The sequence below is a fragment of the Alosa pseudoharengus genome, unplaced genomic scaffold (genome assembly GCF_046254945.1).
Source record: "Alosa pseudoharengus isolate Yale_2024_CS ecotype anadromous, Long Island Sound unplaced genomic scaffold, YU_APseudo_1.1 YU_APseudo_1.1_scf_18, whole genome shotgun sequence".
Classification (NCBI taxonomy): Eukaryota; Metazoa; Chordata; class Actinopteri; order Clupeiformes; family Clupeidae; genus Alosa; species Alosa pseudoharengus.
The window spans coordinates 17263175-17283174 of NW_027468650.1; the positions used below are offsets into that span (position 1 = coordinate 17263175).

General features: G+C 44.4%; 1 protein-coding gene across 2 annotated transcripts in view; it reads right to left on the minus strand.

Moving 5' to 3' along the window:
* The window catches only part of sik2b (salt-inducible kinase 2b), a 43353-nt gene that overhangs the window by 18715 nt on the left and 4638 nt on the right, over positions 1 to 20000 (minus strand). For both annotated transcript variants that reach the window (XM_076290370.1, XM_076290369.1), the window contains exons 3-6: positions 18447 to 18510; positions 7037 to 7198; positions 2787 to 2911; positions 1584 to 1707 (exon numbers count right to left, since the gene is read on the minus strand). In XM_076290370.1, the coding sequence (XP_076146485.1) occupies positions 1584 to 1707; positions 2787 to 2911; positions 7037 to 7198; positions 18447 to 18510 (475 nt within the window). The remainder of the gene's footprint in view (positions 1 to 1583; positions 1708 to 2786; positions 2912 to 7036; positions 7199 to 18446; positions 18511 to 20000) is intronic.

Below are 20000 nucleotides of genomic sequence, written 5' to 3' on the forward strand. Positions count from 1 at the left end.
GTGAGGCCTGGGAGTGTTTACACACTCTGCTGTGTGTGTGTGTGTGTGTGTGTGTGTGTGTGTGTGTGTGTGTGTGTGTGTGTGTGTGTGTGTGTTTTTGCACTCAGCTCCTCAGCTCATCTTCAATCAGCAATCAGCCGCCTTAATATGAGAGTGTATGATGTGTGTGTATGTCTGTGTTTATTTGATTGTAAGGGAGTTTATTTGTGTGAGAGAGAGTGAGTGTGTGTGTGTGTGTGTGTATGAGTATGAGTCATACCAGAGAGACACAGAAAGGCATATATGGAAGTTTTCAACACTAGCTGTCTAAATAACAAAGAAATGCAATTGAACTTCTACTCAAAATATTTTGCTTTATATAAAACAATATTACTAAATTGCATACCACAGTAAAATGGGAAACAAGGGGAACTGTGCAGAACCCTTAGTGCTTATTATACAGATAATTAGATTACTAGAGAACTATGAATCCACATGACCTATGTGCCTACGAATGCACATTATGAACACACATTAACATGCACATTACACACACGCTCACTCTCTCTCTCACACACACACATCCTCCGTGCCAGGTCAGAAATTAGATTTCATTTTCACATGCAGCGTTGTGCTTTATTTTGTTTTCGTTTCTCCATTTCATTCCTACTGTCCAGTTCCTGTGAATGTTCTGGCGACACAACGCATCATCAGTCACTGGCCTATAAAGCTCCTTTAAACTGAACTGAATTTAGAGAATTTAGAAGGAAAACAGTTAGTGCAAGTTAGAGCGTGTGCGTGTGTGTGTGTGAGAGAGAGAGAGACAAAGTGAGAGAGTGAAAGAGACAGAGAGACAGTGAGATGGAGACAATGAGACAACGCTTCACTCCCCTCCCTGAAGGACATTTACACCTCCCACCTCACCCGCAAGGCGACCACAATTGTGAGTGATGCAAGTCACCCCGCTCACAATTTGTTTGATCCACTGCCCTCCGGGAAGAGGTACAGAAGCCTGCGCTACCGTACCACCAGACTCACCAACAGCTTCATACACCAGGCTGTTAGGATGCTGAACTCTCTCCCCCCTCCACCCTCAGCCACATAACATCCTGGACTTTTGGACCCACAATGGCTGCCTTGCACTACTCCACTTGCACTACTCCACTTGTACACTTTCACACTTTGCAACTTGTTGTTGTTGTCCTGTGTCCTGAAAACACTTCTGAACACACTTCTGCTGCTCTTACATAACTTGCACCACTATGCCACTTGCATAGGTCAAACAGAACTACCTCAGCCATTTATTGGCCTGACTTTTGCAATCATATTGACTGTCTACTGTATGCACAATTGCACAATTTCAACCCATTTTTTGCTGCTCTTATTTCTTCACTGTATGTGCCTTCTTATTTACTTTTTATATTGTTTAATTGAATGTTATGTTTTTGTCTGTGGACCTAATTGGTAAAATGTCTCCACCGTGGGATAGTGGGAAACGTAATTTCGATCTCTTTGTATGTCTTGACATGTGAAGAAATTGACAATAAAGCAGACTTTGACTTTGACTTTGAATGAGAGTGTGTGTTTGAGAAAGCTGTTCTTACCCTCGGTCATGAAGTAGGGGATTCGGAACCGGCCTTCCAGCACACGTTGCCTTAGCACGGGGAGAGAGGGGCCGTCAAACGGAAGAGCGCCACACACCAGCACGTACAGCACCACCCCCATACTCTACACAAACACACACACACAGAGGGACAGTCAGGGCTGGGGGGGGGAAATCATTAGTATCCTACATATCTAGATCAATTTGGAGCAGAGGCGATCTAAAGCACACTGTACACACAGAGGGACGCAGGAGAGAGACCAGGAGAGGAAGAGAGGAACAGAGACAACGAGTCTGATCCAGCCAATCAACGGACGAGATGTGGACGCTTAGGAGAGTTTAAATTGCACGGGAGGGGGAGGGAGTAGCAAAGCTTAGAGCAGTGGTTTTCAAAGTGGGGGCCGGGGGCCGCGAGGGGGTGTAATTTTTTTTAAATATACCTATTACTATGAGGGTTGTTATACAATGCCATTATAATAATTTGTCGCATATCTGAACATTATATTACATTACATTAATGACTGGGAATAATAATAGAGTGATAGCTCTTATATAGCAGAAAGCACCAAATGCAATTTTTACACACTGTACGCTCCATCGCAAAGTGCTTGTGGCTAAAATAATTATTAGGATTAGCTTAATGTATTTTTACGTTTGCCGTAGTATTGTCAATGGGTTTAATAAGGTCCTTGGCCAGAACCTAGTGGTATTTGGGGGGCCTTGTCGTGGAAAAGTTTGGGAACCCCTGGCTTAGAGTACCTTTAATTGAGTTAGCATACTTAGTGCCTCCTTAGGCGTGTGTTGAGGGATCAACGTTAGTGCTAATAATAAAGTAGTGTAATTAGATGGTGTCTGAGACTCACTAGTATCAGAGTAGTTAAGATCTTACTTGGGCTTCACTAATATTAGCTTAGCTTAGCTTAAGGCTATGCCTATAATGTAACGACTATAAACCTTGGCTTAAGTGAAGTTAACCTAGCTTAGATTCCTCTTGGTTGAATTTAACATCATTAGTGGTAAGATCTCAGTTGTGTCAGCTTCAGGTATGATTAACATGTTTAGTCTTGTGTCACCATGGTTTGTGATCATTTTGGGAGTGATGTTAGATGACTTGGATTGCATTAGTTAACAAGTGCTCCTCAGTCATAGCATGAGTGGTACTATGGTAATGGTGCTGGCTAGCATGTGTTAGCATGTCTCCTACCCAGATGTCCAGCTGTGGTCCCTCATACTGCTGGCCTTCAAACACCTCTGGGGCAGCGTACGGGGGGCTGCCACACCATGTAGCCAAAGGCTCACCTGGCTGGAAGAAGTTCCCAAAGCCAAAATCTGCAAATAAAGTGAGAAATCATCAAGGACACACACACACACACAACTAACACACACTTACAGTCATTAAACACACACACACACATACATACATACAACTCACACACATACAATTACAGAGCCATTAAACATGTTCACAGCTCACAAATACAGTCATTAAACACACACTCACAGCGGAGTCATACCAACTGTCCTTGTTGAGTATGGCACCCCCATGGGTGCTATAGCCTCGGCAACCCTGAAGGGGGCGCCCCTGATGCTGTTGCTCTGCTCTGCACTGCACTTGTGTTTGCTGGACAGCACGTGCTCCTGCTCGCAAACACTACAGCCAAGGTCAGCAGGTCGCAAGTCCACCAGGAGAAAACAGGTGACAGTCCACGGCGGAGCTTCTCAACCCAAACAAAGCCCTCAGTATGTACCTCAGTATGGTCTAGTAGGGCCCTGTACCTCAGTATGGTCTAGTACAGGGATCGGCAACCTTTTTTGCCTGGAGAGCCACTTTTACCAAATTTATTTATTTTTTAATCTCAGAAGAGCCACATAAAGACGGTTACAAGAAAAAGTTTGGATATTTAACGTACAGTTACTTTCATTCAACAGAGGATTTTTTAATACATTTTCTACTAGTTTTAAAAGTAATGTGCAAGTAACTTGAAATGTAAAGTGGAATGACAGAAGTATAGGCCCTAGGCTTCCCATGTAGGCTAAACACCACCCCCTATTTTCCCAGTGTCCTTTGGTATGCATCATAGTTACATCATAGTTCACAACACAACACTCAATTTTCATTGACATGTCATTGGCGAAATTGAACATTAGGCCTACCAGAGATTAGATTTGGTGATGGCCTTGGAGTCTGGCTGGCTCATATTCAGTGAGGTGAAGTTTCATGCAAGAATTGAGGCGGTCATCATTTAATGGCAACTCCACTCGTTGCAGTGTGCGATATATAACGGGCAGTTCATTTCGCGTTTTTAGAATCAGTCTTCGGATGGAAACTTTCCCAGCCCGCTTGTGTTCGCGCTCGAAAGCTGTGGTGGCTGACGTTTCCTTTTTGACATTTTCCTTATCTAGCCTACAGCAAGCGCACACATCAACAATAACAATTAAAGACAAGTGTTCTCGTTGACTGAAATGGAGGGAAATCGGTGATTTTGTTTGATATTGACATGGCAACGAACCGCGAATGTAACAATATTGTGCAGGCTACAGTTACGGAGTCAAGTGAGGTGGGAAGTTATATAAATTACTCAGATAGACCTACGAACTAAAATAAAATACATTTGAATTAAATACTCATTATTATTTTCAAAAGCTGAGCCGCATCAGAGGGATCAAAGAGCCGCATGCGGCTCCGGAGCCGTGGGTTGCCGACCCCTGGTCTAGTAGGACCCTGTACCTCAGTATAATCCCATAGGAGACCCTGTACCTCAGTATAATCCCATAGGAGACCCTGTACCTCAGTATAATCCCATAGGGGACCCTGTACTTCAGTATAATCCCATAGGGGACCCTGTACTTCAGTGGGATTCCTTCAGACACACACACAGAAGGTCTGGCATGATCGACAGCTGAGGAGTAAACATGGACCTGTGCGTGAATGTGTGTGTGTGCATGAATGTGTGTGTGTGTGTGTGTGTGTGTGTGTGACAATTTGAATGTTTATTTGTGTGTGCTTATATATGTTTGCATGTGTGTGAGAGTGAACAGAGTGTGTGTGTTTATGTGTGTGAGGCCGTGAGTGTATTTATGTGTGTTTGTGTGGCAGATGCACTGAGAGCAGACCTGGATCGCTTCCCTCAGATTAGAGGCAGGTCCATTACTGGGATGTAATCCCCCAAAATGCCCCAAAAGAGTCCTCTCCGCCCCCTCATACACCCACACACCCACACACTGACCTGCAGATATGATCCCAGACTAAGAGTTTTACATAATCTTTGACATCTGCATACACACACACACACACACATATACACACACACACACACACACACACACACACAAACATGCACAAACACACACTCACACACAAATTCAAAGACACATAATAACACACGCATAAGTTTGATGGGGGCGCAGGTGGCTCAGGCGTTTGCTGCCCGTGTTGGGTACACGGCCCCAGAGCCCCGACGGCAGCAGGGTGGTGAGGAGGAGGCAGAGAAGAGCGGAGATGACCAATCTGCAATGCCAAAGATAGCAGAGCAGTGACCACAACTCCTGCCCTGTGAGCCAATCACCACACACACACACACACACACACACACACACACACACACACACACACACACACACACACACAACACACACACACACACACACACACACACACACACAGACACACACACAAATGATGTCCAGTCTGTGCCCATGCTGAAGAATCTGACCTCCCTAATCACATCCACAGTGGAAGCACAAAGGAATTCTACGTATCTGACTTAATGTTAAGACATTCCGCTATCTAGAAATCAAATGCTGGTCAGGTGTGCTAGGGTTGAACCTGCGTAACGAGATCAGAATCATTCAGGCAGTTGGGCAGGCCGTCGGGCACCTAATGTGAGGAGGCCCTGACACAGTCAGGCAGGTAGTCGGGCACCTAACGTGAGCAGACCATGACAGGACCAAACTGAAGCAGAGGCAGCTGCCCATCTCAGACACACATAAAAAGAACACATCCTCAAACTGCTGGCTGCTGCACATGAAAGGCACAGCCCCCTCTCTGGCCACTGCACGCGCGCACGCGCACACACACGCGCACACACACACGCACACGCACACACACACGCTACAGTGACATTTCTTTGAGGGGCCCACACACCTGTCCTGTGGAGTTCTGAGGGCCAACTGCTCATTCCTTTGGTGTATTTGTGTGTGTGCGTGCATGCGTGTGATGTGGTGTGTGTGTGTGTGCGTGTGTGTGTGTGTGTGTGCGTGCGATGTGGTGTGTGTGCGATGTGGTGTGGCGTAGTGTGTGTGTGTGTATATAAACTAAAGTGGTGAGAGAGTGTGTTTTCCCTGCTGCTGTGCCCTGGACTGACTCCTCTCACAGACACAGGAAGTGTGCGATGGATGATTGTGATGATGTTAGAGCTCTGCTGCTTCTGGAGGTGGGTCAGGAGCTCATTGGCTACTCAGCCTCTGACAGACAGCCCGGAGGGCCAATGACAGGCAGAGGGAGGGGTTGTTTAGGCCTCCACTCAGCACAGGATGTTCCAGCTGCGCCCGCAGCACACATACACACACACACACACACACACACACACACACAATCAAACATATATAAACAGAGACGTGCATATATTACTCACACACACTGACACAATTCACACTCTAACTAGACACAGGCTGACAGAACAACAGTTATTGTGTGTGTGTGTGTGTGTGTGTGCGTGCGTACGAGAGAGAGAGCGAGAGTGAGAAAGAGAGAGATGTGTGCTAGAATACACAGATTATGTCTTTTATCTGTTTGTCGTTGTTGGAATCTGTGGGCGGAGTCCTGTGAGTGTGTGTGTATGTGTGTGTGTTTGTGTGTACGACTGCCTGTATGTGAATAGAACTAGAGAGTTCTGGTTTTATTTAATCATTGTAGCCATGGAGATAAACTTCATCTTGTATCAACTAAAAGAACCCTAAATTTCAACCTTTAACACACACACACACACACACACACACACACACACACACACACACACAAACATGATCCAACTTCTTGGGCTTAGCTAGTTGTGGTTTTGTATCCTGATCTTGCATGAGGTCATTTGTTTCGAGTGCCAAGTCATTAGAAGCCAAATGGATTACATGGGACTAGGACAGGGCTCACTCAGAACATCTGGGACACACACTCGTGTGATGGTGGGGCTTGTGTGTGTGTGTGTTTGTGTGGCCCTTGTGCATTCATTCCACTCGATGCTAGTACCAGGGTACCAGTGGCACAATATGCACACAGCTGCACATTCAATGGCACACACACACACATACATACACACCCTTAAAAGTTGTGCCATGCCATGCTCAGATACTAAAGAGGCTCAGGCACTTGAACAGCAAGCTCTTATTGACCTCGAAACATGTAGATGACACTTCTCACACACGTGCACACACACGCACAGACACACACACAGTGCCAACCTGCTATCTTGATGTTCATGTGGCCGTCTAGCAGCAGGTTTTCGGCCTTGAGGTCTCGGTGCACAACGCGGCGGTTGTGGCAGTACTCCACCGCCGACACGATCTGCCAGAACTTCCTTCGAGCTTCTGGCTCGCTCAGACGCCCGTGATTGGCCAGGTAGTCTAAGGGGAGGAACCAAGCAACAGGTCAGAGGTCAAACAGCCACAGCGTGATGTGAGCACTCACCCAGCCCTGCATGCGTGCGTACACACACACACACACACACACACACACACACACACAAACTGAATGATGTGATAAAAAACGACTCTACTTATATAACCAGTTATTAGTGTTGGGTGTGTAAAAATACTGACATTCCTGAGGTGTCAATCTCTCTTTCTCTCTCTCTCTCTCACACAAACACACAACACACACACACACACACATACAAAGAGGATGTCACCATAACTACATCATCATCATCTAAAAATGTGTGTATCAAAAGGCAACACCAACATCATTAACAATATCACAACACACTGGGATGAGGGTGGGAATGTGTGTGTGTGTGTGTGTAGTGTGTAGGTAGTCACAATAAAAATGAGTGTTCAGTGTTGTTTCACCCCTGGATGGTGTAATCATGTGGTCACCTCATCCTGGACTGCTGGGTCAGCCCTTGGCTTTGAGCCCACTCCCAACACACACACACACACACACACACACACCCATGCACACACCCAACACTCATGCACACAATCACCCAACACACACACACACACATTCCATTCCCACTACTGCCACCAACGCCCTGCCAGAGGTGTGTGTGTGTACTGTATGAGAGAGAGAGAGAGAGAGAGAGAGAGAGATGTTTGGATATGTGAGAATGTATCCATGCCATGTGTGTGTATGAATGCTTGAGTGTGAGCATGTGAAGTGTGAAAATGAAGTGAAAGAGTTTGTGGTGTGTGTGTGTGTGTCTCTCTCTCTCTCTCTCTCTCGCTCTCTGTGTGTTTGTGTGTATATGTGTGTGAATTTAGCCTAGCCATGGAGAACATTCTTCATAAACAACATGTTTACTCTCCTTACCCACAGCTTAACTCAACATGTCAAACATACCATTCAAATTCTAAACACACACACACACACACACACACACACACACACACACACACACACACACACTTCAAACCCACCAACATGTCTGTGCATATGCATGCGCACCCACACATACACAAGCACACACACAGTGTAACAATCTCTCCATGATGGACAGAAAGACTGGTCAGTTTTCAGAAAGAAGAAAGTCTGTCCTGACAAGTGTGTATGTGTGTGCATCTTGAAGGTGCGTTATTTATGTGTGTATGTGAGTGTATGTTGGAAATCTTTGACGTATATGTGCGTATGAGAGGTAGTTGTTTGTGTGTGTGTGTGTGTGTGTGTGTGTGTGTGTGTGTGTGTGTATGTGTGTGTGTGTGAGAGAAAGAGAGAGAGTGAGTGAGTGAGTGAGTGAGTGAGTGAGTGAGTGAGTGAGCGTGCGCATGTATGTCTGTATGGAAAGTGTTTTCCCTTTGCTTCAGCATAAGGTCAGCAGGAATCCCAGAGATGACCTGCCCTAAACCACTGTGTGTGTGTGTGTGTGTGTGTGTTGTGCGTGGGTGTGTTGTGCTGCGTTGACGCCTTGAAGGGTGTGAGAGATGTTTCATTAGAGCTAGGCTGACCCTGCCTAACCAGAGAACACCAACTGGAACCTTATCTGGAACTCTAGGCTTTCAGAGGTTCTACAGGAACAGAACCAAGACAGAGGGAACCTCTGAGAGATCTCACAGGAACCACCTCACATCTCACAGAAACTCAGACAGAAGGATCCATTAGAGATCTCGCAGGAACCACTGCACATCTCACAAGAACTAAGACAGAAGGATCCATTAGAGATCTCGCAGGAACCACTGCACATCTCACAAGAACTAAGACAGAAGGATCCATTAGAGCAGGGGTTCCCAAAGTGGGGGTCGCGACCGCGGGACGGCGAGGGGTGGGTCGCGAAATGATTTCCATAAATCAAATAAATTTGGAAAAAATTAAATTCTGAAAAATTATGACTGGATAAGATCACCATTCACTGTAACCACCGCAAGTCATCTGTCAGCCGGCATGGAGGACGCACTGGTTGAGCCGTCATGTGACATGTGTCATGTCAAGACAGATTTTAATTCCAAGACGCTTGCTGAGTTCTGGATTTCAGTCGAGAGGGAATATCCACAGCTATCCAAGGCCGCGATGGACGTACTGACGCCGTTCTTTGCACTGACATATATTAAAAACAAATACAGATCGCGTCTAAATGTGGAGGATGATCTCCGTGTGGCCGTCTCCACAATTAAACCAAGAATGGACTTGCTGTGTTCCGCGCATAGCGCGCATCCATCTCATTAGATGAGATTAACGCTGAAACGTAGTTGCCAAAATGTAAATTTGCGCAGCAACAATGTACATATGTTTACAACAGTTTGTGGATATTACCCTGACTGAGATATTCTTCTGTTAAAGCAACACCAAAGAATTGTTTGTACATTAAAATATTGTTTCCAAAATCATCAACTCGTAACAGGGTGAACAGCACTTCTGCATTCTCTTCGCGACCCTCTATCGGCTATAACCGCACTGCAAGTTTGCCAGATCGGGTAGCGGATCTGTAGTTCGATGGAATGAGACATAAGAAACTACAAATTTGACTTGCTTCTGATGTCGCAATACATTATACTTTCATAAAATCATGCAACGTACTCTACCTTGTCTGTAGACATCGTTATTTCCAAAGCCAGTGCTGGATAAACAAGCGTGCGTGCGACAGGAAAAGTGCTTTGGTGTTGCTTTAAAATGGAAATTAAAGTAATGTTTCAAAGTTAAGTTTGCACATGACAGCAATAATGTGCACTCATGGATATTATTTTTTGACTAAGGTATTCTGCTTTTATCATATAGTAAAGTTCTATATGTAAAATCATAACAGGCTGCTCTGTTCTTTTGTGTTGTCGTTAAGCCCGTGTTTGGATAAGCCTAGTGCGTATGGCCGGTGCGCACATGTTATTTTATTTTTTGAGTCACATCCAGGGATAGTGGGGGTCGCCAGTCTCTGGCACGGTTATTTTGGGGGTCGCGGGTTGAAAAGTTTGGGAACCCCTGCATTAGAGATCTCGCAGGAACTCAGACAGAGGGAAGCACTGGAGACGCAGCTGGAGTTTGGAACATTCAGGTGTTCCCAACTCTCCCACTGGCACACACATAGCACTGATTCAATATACACTCGCATAATATTCACACATAACAGACATAACTCATCAGTCACACCAGCCCACAGCATGTTCCATCATGTTCTCTGCCTGCTGGACAGAACCACACACAAGACACACACTGCGGACAGTTCAACTTTCAGTTCAACATAAAATTGGTCCTAACTTGACTTAACACACAAACAGTGCAGATAGAGCTGACACACACACACACACACACACACACACACACACACACACACACACACACACACACACACACACACACACACACACACACACACACACACACACACACACACACACATACACACACACACACACACACACACACACACACACACACACACACACACACACACACACACATACACACACACACATACACAGAGCGATGCACGGAAAATGTGTTAGGCTGGAGAGAGATAGGCATAGTGATTAGACGACAGGTGTTAGGTTCCCCTACGTCCCTGTGGTGCGTACACACAAGTCCTCTCACAGGTCCTCTTCCCTTCATGGCAGCTCGCTAATCAAAAAACACACTGCCCCTGGGAATGTAGCATCGACTTCTCAAGAGACAAACACCACACACACACACTTATTTATGGTTATGGTTATGGATTTAGCAGACGCCTTTGTCCAAAGCGACACATAAATACAAAACAACATAATATTTAAAATTGAACAGGGAACAGATTAGAATGTAGGTCAGATATAATAAGGAGAATAGTTATAATTCACAATAATATCAATTCAATCAATAGCCTAATAAAAAGCAATGGAAAAAAGGGGAAAGGCAATAATAAAACAATAATGTCCATTCAATCAATAATATAAAAACAATGACATGCTAAGACTACATTAAGGAGAATATCAATAATAAACAATAATGTCAAATTAATTAACAGCCCAATTAAAATAAAACAACATAATACAAACCATAACACATAAGCGCTTAAACAACTAAGTAACAGGCATTTACCCTGACAAACAGACACACATACTTATTCACTCACACACACATACCCCCCCCCCCCACACACACACACACAATAAATCAAGCAGAGTAGTACAGTATTTAATGCCACATGACATGTACACATAGTTCTACACGCATACAATGTACACACACCCACACCCACACAAAAAGTACAAGCTAATTGCTCATGCATTAGTGAGCCATGTGGACTTTGCCTGTGGCTCTGTGACAGGGCTGTGCATGTGTGTGTGTGTGTGTGTTTGTGATGCGCTTGTTAAACAGGATTTCCCAGAGCTTTTCCCAGACCTTGGCCTGACAGAGATGCTGACCTCAATATCATCCAGGCAGACTGCACACACACCTTTCTTGGAAAGAGCACTTAAGGGAACGGGAACACACACACACACACACACACACACACACATGCGCGCACACACACAATTTCTCGCTGACAGCACACTAAGGGTGGGACAAAATAAGGATATGGCAAAATATCCTAAATATTGATAAATATAAACTACTTCATGTATCCTCTATAGAATACTATACACAGTCAAATTATTTTGGTACTAAGCTAAAAACTTGTATTCATGTTTGTTTAAATTCAGTTCATACATTCATGAATGTATCATAGATGAATCTTGTATTGTGTAATGTATTGAGTATTGCAGAATCACTGAATCATGATATTATCATTATTTATTGTGAGCAAAGTATCATGACGAAATCGATTAATGAGTTACTCTGTGACTCCCACCACTATAGCACACACACACACACAAACACACACACACACACACACATCTGCAGTGGCGACATACACGATGAAGCCTAGACACAGACACAGACACACAGACACACGGACACGGACACACACACACACACACACACACACACACAGACAAAGACACACACTACTTCTACGGTCTAACAGTATTTGTAATGATCCAATGTTGAATTGTGCTTGGATGTCGTGTTAGTGGGTGCCCATGTGTGTGTGTGGGTACCCATGTGTGTGTGTGTGGGGGTACCCATGTGTGTGTGTGTGTTTGTGCTAGTGATTGATTTTATGGCTTTCTGTATCAGAAGCATGTTTGTGTAAAAAATAACTCAGGTTAGTAGGACACACAATTTTTACTCATGACCTGGGTAAACCACCACTGCTGCTGTTTAATCATTGATGTCTGTGAGGAGGGGCTTGGGCAATGTGATCATGATAGTCTAAAATCAGATTACAATATTTCATGGTGCTTGTTTGCAATAACAATATAAACGACAATAGAAAAATAATACACTAACAGTTTATCGTAACTGCATGCGAGCATAGTATTGATTCTATATAGCATTAGCTTTTACCTTATACAATGGGCTATTCTACACTAGCATACATCATGGGGGTGAGTCTATATAGCATTAGCATATCTCATGGGGATGAGTCTATATAGCACTAGCATATCTCATGGGGGTGAGTCTATATAGCACTAGCATATCTCATGGGGGTGAGTCTATATAGCACTAGCATACATCATGGGGGTGAGTCTATATAGCACTAGCATACATCATGGGGGTGAGTCTATATAGCACTAGCATACATCATGGGGGTGAGTCTATATAGCACTAGCATATCTCATGGGGGTGAGTCTATATAGCACTAGCATATACCTTCTTTATTTTATATGTTATATGCACAATGGTGGCAGAAGGGAATCGAAGGGAATCGTGTGTGTGTGTTTTTATGTGTACACGTGCGCACATGTTGCAGCTTATTACTCTGGGCAGCTGTGATGTTTACTGGACTCTGTGCAATCACACACACACTTACAAGTTGGCCACTACTTAGAAGGATTGTGAATGCATTAGATTGGTCAATCCTGGTGAGGATGTTACTTGGACAAAAAGCAGATAAGGGGTGGACAGGCACAGGCACGCACGCACACACACACACACACACACACACACCATGCCAAGCTGCAGTGGGAGCTGTGTGGTGTTAGTGTTAGCTGTCACTCAGACAGCAATCCTGCCTCTCTCCAAAATATGCATGGCCTACATTTCCCCATCATCCCTTTCTCACACACACACACACACACACACACACACACACACACACACACACACACACACACACACACACACACACACACACACACATGATATCTCTCTCCCTCTCTCTCTCTCTCACACACACACACAAACAATCTTTCAAATGATCTCAAACTCAAATCTACTGGCCCTCTCCCTTCTTTCTCTCTCTCTTCAACACCTCTCCCCAACTTTCTCCTATCTCCCGGGGATCAAAAGTATCTATCTATCTATCTATCTATCTATCTATCTATCTTTCTAGCTCTTGTCTCTTAACCTCCCATTCTGTTAGCGCTCTCTCTTCTCTCAATCTCTCTTCTCTCTCTCCTCTGTTCCTAAGTTCCTTATTCTCTGCCGTTGACCCAGTTTCCCAGGATTCTAAGCTGCCGTGGTGAAGGTGGCTGCACACACACACACACACACACACACACACACACACACACACAATGTGCAAGCATTCAAACACACACACGCACACACATACATATTACACATACAAACACATGTGCTGGCATATACACACATACACAATCGTCACACACATGTACTAGCATAGTAACACACACATAAAGATTTGAGAGATGGTAGCACAGTCACTCTCTGGCATCTGCTTGAGTTCACCCGCCAAAAAACACTAACATGTGCATGTAGATATAATGCGCGCACACACACAAGCACACAGCACCATGCACACACACAAAACATGCAATTCACATGCAAATCATCAACACAGAACAGGCAACACACACACACACACACACACACACACACACACACACACACACACACACACAAACAAACACACAGACACACACACACTAGGATTTACGCCATCCATACCACACACTAGCATAATATCTAGTGATCTGATGCCATCCCTCAATTACACAAACACACACACAGGCATACACACAGACATACACTAGGATTTACAGCTTACTACATACCAGCATAATATCTAGCAATCTCTCCCACTCTCTCTCTCACACACACCCCCCCCACCCACCCACCCCCCCCCCACACACACACACACACACACACAGACAGACACACACACACACACAGCTCCTGTCAGTCAATTTGCATGATGGTGACAACCATGATGATGCAAAAATGCGTTACATAAGGGGGTTATGATCTAAATGGAGGCTGATCACTGCAGGGTCATAACCTTTGATACTGGGAATTAAAGCTCAAATCTACACAAAGCATGCCTCTTTCTTGGAAAGAGCACTTAACGGAACACACACACACACACACACACAAAACAGTTTATTATGACTGCCGCGCAGCGAAGCGGCGGTCATATAGGTTTAGTCAGATTTTTTCTTTTTTTTCTTTTTCGCATGTCCAAATTTCCGTCAAGGATTCCCGGGACACTGAAAGACCGGGGTACACGAAACTTGGTGGGCATGTAACCCCACATGGATAGCATGGAACCATCGTTTTTCGTTTTGATCTGTACTCCCCCCGCTGGACTGGACCCCCCGAAAGGAGGGTAGGTCAGACACAGTTTTCTGTGAATATCTCGAGAACCGTAGGGTTTAGAAGGACCATTTTTTTTTTGTATGTTGATCTCAAGGGGCCATGTCAACCCATTCCATAACCACTCATTTCATGTATAGCGCCACCTAGTTAAACACAAAAAAGTAAAAATGAGGTGTTGTAATCGCAGGTTTCTGTGACCTGACATAGTCAAAACTGCACGAAATTGGAAGTGTAGGATCATTATGACACCTTCTGAATGCACGCCAAGTTTCGTGGAATTCCGTTCATGGGGGGCCACACAATAAATTAATTTATGTTACTATACACCAACTGGCCTGTAGGTGGCCGGAGACAGTTTTCTGTGAATATCTCGAGAACCGTAGGGCCTAGGAGGTCCACCTTTTTTTTGTATGTTGGTCTTAAGGGGGCATGTCAACCCATCCCATTACCACTTATTTCATGTATAGCGCCACCTAGTTAAAAATTAAAAAGCAAACAATTAGGTGTTTTCATCACAATATCTCTGGCTGACATGGTCAAAACTGCACGAAATTGAAAGTGTAGGATCATTATGACACCTTCCGAATGCATGCCAAGTTTTGTGAACTTTCGTTCATGGGGGGCCTTACAATAAAATAATTTATGTGTACATTTAGTGACCGTACACCAACAAGGATTCCTGGGACACTGAAAGACCGGGGTACACGAAACTTAGTGGGCATGTAACCCCACATGGATAGCATGGAACCATCGTTTTTCGTTTTTATCTGTAGCCCCCCCGCTGGACTGGACCCCCCGAAAGGAGGGTAGGGCAGACACAGTTTTCTGTGAATATCTTGAGAACCGTAGGGCCTAGGATGACCAATTTTTTTCCGTATGTTTGCCTCCAGGGGTCATGTTAACCCATTCCATGTGCACACATGTGCATAAACAGATACACACGCACACACATACATTCACAGTAATCATACGTATGACACATACTCACACAGTAGACATGTACCCACACATGCACACAATTCAAGAATTTCTCAGAATTATGAACAGCAAGATGGGGGTGGGGTTGCATAAAATCAATTTTACATGTGAAATCTATGAACTAATCATGTTTTAGTACTTGTTGTCTAGCAGATACCAGTGAGAATTGAGTGTTGATAATGCAATTTAGTGAGACAGTTAGAATCATATAGGTCTTTCAGCGGGATTTATTTTTGTGGAAAAAATGTGCTGGACTGGGCGGCGGTCATATTTTGTACCGATCTGCGGTACATCTAGTTTTCCAAGTACTAGCCCCCGTCCCTACAGCCTGTAGTATTCTGAAGTATTCTATCACTTCAATCTGTGTGTGTGCGCGCGTGCGGCCGTGCGCATACACATTCCCTTACTTGCCTATCTCTTTGACAAGTCACAAGGCAGGGTTCTTGTCTCATTTAACATCACGCACACGCACATGCACACGCACACGCACACGCACACACACAACACACACACACACACACACACGAACCTACACAGCAGGTTGAAGGACGCTTGTTTAGTTGGAATTGTGGAGTGTATTCTTATTCCTGTGTTGAAAAACAAACAATATCAGTAATTCAATGAAAAGATTGGCCCTGTTGGTGTGTGTGTGTGTGTGTGTGTGTGTGTGTGTGTGTGTGTGTCTGTGAAGCTGTGTGTGAAGCTTAGCAGTCAGGTAGTAGAGAAACGTGTTGAGGCACAGAGGAAGTATGGAAGTAAAAGGTTTACAGTCTGATGAAACGCCCTCCATACATACATCCCACACCAAAAAACACCCCACAAAAACAATCTCACAAGCCATCACGTTTATTAAAAGGATCCTCTACCTGCACTAATTCCAATCACCCATCAGAAAACGGTGAAAAGAAAAGAAACAAACCAACTGCAGATGTGACATGGTAAATCAGGCTTGAGGAGGCCTCTAAACGCATGTGCTCACCTTGTGTTTTTAACAAACAGAAAGGTTCTTCACCTATTTTTGTTGTTTCTGGCAACAGTGACAAACGAATCCACCTGCACCTTAAATATAGCATTTGTAGCTTTCCACTGAGTATTAAATAAGGTCGAATTGGTACATTGTTGCTCTTTTTAACCCAACATGAGCAGCTCAGCCATGGCTATGCGTTAGAGTGTGTGTGTGTGTGTGTGTGTGTATGTATGTGTGTGTGTGTGTGTGTCCATAACAGCATGGAATGGCCAAGCCTAGCCTAGATAAAATTATGTGTGTGTGTGTATGTATGTGTGTGTGGGAATGATTGTGCGAGTGCGTGTGTGTGTGTGTGTGGGATGTCCAAGTCAGAGCCTAACCAAGCGAACCTGACCAGGTTTGTGTATCTGTGTATCCTGAGAGCATCGCTGGGCAACCGAAGCAGTTACTTAGAGAGACAGAAGACAACGATTAAGTCGTCCTCAGCTAATCTTGACGACAGTGATTAACAACAGTGACAAACGAATCCACCAGCATCTTAAATATAGCGTTTGTAGCTTTCCCTTGAGTATTAAATAAGGTCAAATTGGTATACTGTTGCTCTTTTTAACCCAACATGAGCAGCTCAGCCACGACCATGCGTCATGGTGTGTGTATGTGTGTAACCATAACAGCATGCAATGGCCAGTTCAAGCCTAGCCTACCTAAAGATGTGTGTGTGTGTGTGTGTGTGTGTGTGTGTGTGTGTGTGTGTGTGTGAGAAAGTGAAAGAGTTAATGGCCTAGCTAAAGATATATATGTGTGTGAGTATGTGTATGTGTGTATGAGTGTGAAGTGAATGCATGTGAAAGTTGATGTTTAAGTCAGAGCCTAAAAGGCGACCTGAAACAGGGTTGTATTCCTTGAGGGCATGTCTGGGTAACCACAGCAGTTACTCTGAGACAGAACACAACGACCAAGTCCCCCAGCTAACCTTGATAAGCTCACAACGCGGCGGCCTCTAGGAAACGCAGTCCTGGCAGTAAGCCACAGATCTTTTGTTGACCACAGCCCTGCTGAGAAGGTCAAGGTCATCTGTACAGCCTGTGACGCAGGGAGGCCGAAACGAGACACTAATTAATACTAATTAATACAAGGGGTCGGGTTCCACTCGCCTCTAAGAAGGCGAAGGCTCTGTCTGCTCCGTGCTGGTTCTGAGCCCGTGTCTACGGGAGCCAATGGACTTGACACACACATCAACACACACACACACACACACACACACACACACACACACACACACACACACACACACACACACACACACACACACACACACACACACACACACACACACACACACAGATAGACTAAGAACGGGAGCCAATGGACTGGACTACAGAACTGAACTATGGACTGCACCAGGCTACACAGGTCTTGCTCTGTGCTGATTACCGCCAGGCTTGTATACAACTGGGGGCGCCTTTTGTAGACAATATGTATCGCACACCCCTTACACACACACACACGCAAAGAAGCAAGTAAGTGGTCTGTTACAAGTCTCTCAAACACACACACTCACTGGAGTGAGTGGGCCCTTACCAAAAATCTCCCCATACACACAGACACAGATACAGACACACAGGAGCGAGTAGGGCCCTTACCGAAAATCTCCCCGTTTTTGGCGTACTCGGTCACCAGGTAAAGCATGTTCTTCGTCTCCATCACCTGTGGGGCAAACACACAGATGGTCACTACCACTGCACTGGATACAACACACACACAGACACACACTCCTGGGCTCTCATATACAGTCAACACACACTCTCACTCTCACTCACACTCACACTCACACTCTCACTCTCACTCTCACTCTCACTCTCACTCTCACTCTCACTCTCACTCTCACTCTCACTCACACTCACACTCTCATACTCACACACTCCTGGTCTCTCAAACACATTCATTGGTTTTCATACAAACCTGTAACTACCTAGACAGCAACCAGTCCAGGCCATTCAATTCACACAGAACACTTATGAATCACTCTCACACTCACACAAGGACGAGCCTGCTGGTCTGAATGAGTCTCCACCATTCAGTGAGAGTGGAGACAGCCAGTGGTGAGTGGGAGGACTCCAGAATTAGCCAAAGACAACAAAGAGACCGGGAACAGTGCTGAACGCACACATCAATACACACACACACACACACTCAGACCGGGAACAGTGCTGAACGCACACATCAATACACACACACACACACACACACACACACACACACTCAGACCGGGAACAGTGCTGAACGCACACATCAATACACACACACTCAGACCGGGAACAGTGCTAAACACACACATCAATACACACACACACACACACACAAACACACAAAACACTTCCGCTGGACCACCCATAGCATACTAAATAGATTGAGGTGCTAAATACACACACCCACCTACACACACACACACACACACACACACACACACACACACTTCTCCCCACTGTCGGGCCAAAGCTGGGCCAATTAAGGCTTGAGCAGGTTAATTGATTCCCACCTATCAACTATCCACCAAAACAAGATAACTAGTCGTTGTGTCCAAGACTGCATTGCTAGTATTACAATTAACCGACAAGATGGTCAGCACTTTGTTTAATACCTGGGCTAATAAGGTACTAGTGAGAATTATCAAAATTTGGTGAGCTATGCCATTTTGATTTGTACCACTTAGGGTAGGGAACCAAAATGTTAGAATCAATAAGAAAGAACCGGAACCAGAACCAATAAGAAAAATTGAAACAAATTGAAATTCATTTTATTTCATTTTAATTCATAAACACAATTGTTTTTTTATTATTGCAAACAAGTAAAGATACACAACTTGTCACGACTTTAAAACTCTGAAACATCAAGGCTTAGCAGTTATTTTAATTAGCCCTCTAGACTGATCTCTATATATTATTAAGGCCTTAGAATTTATGAGGAAACACAAACACAACATGCATGTTTAATTACCATGAAATACTCTGGTTCATAATTTATTATTATTTCTAGCCAGTAAATGTTCCTTTTGAGGCAGTAATATTATATACTAAATATGAATAATTTTCAAGCTAGTCATGGTACTCTACTTGTAAACAATTAGGCCAATGTTACAGTGATTAAACAAATGTTATTATATTAAATGAACTGCCTAATTGTTTTATACCAGATCC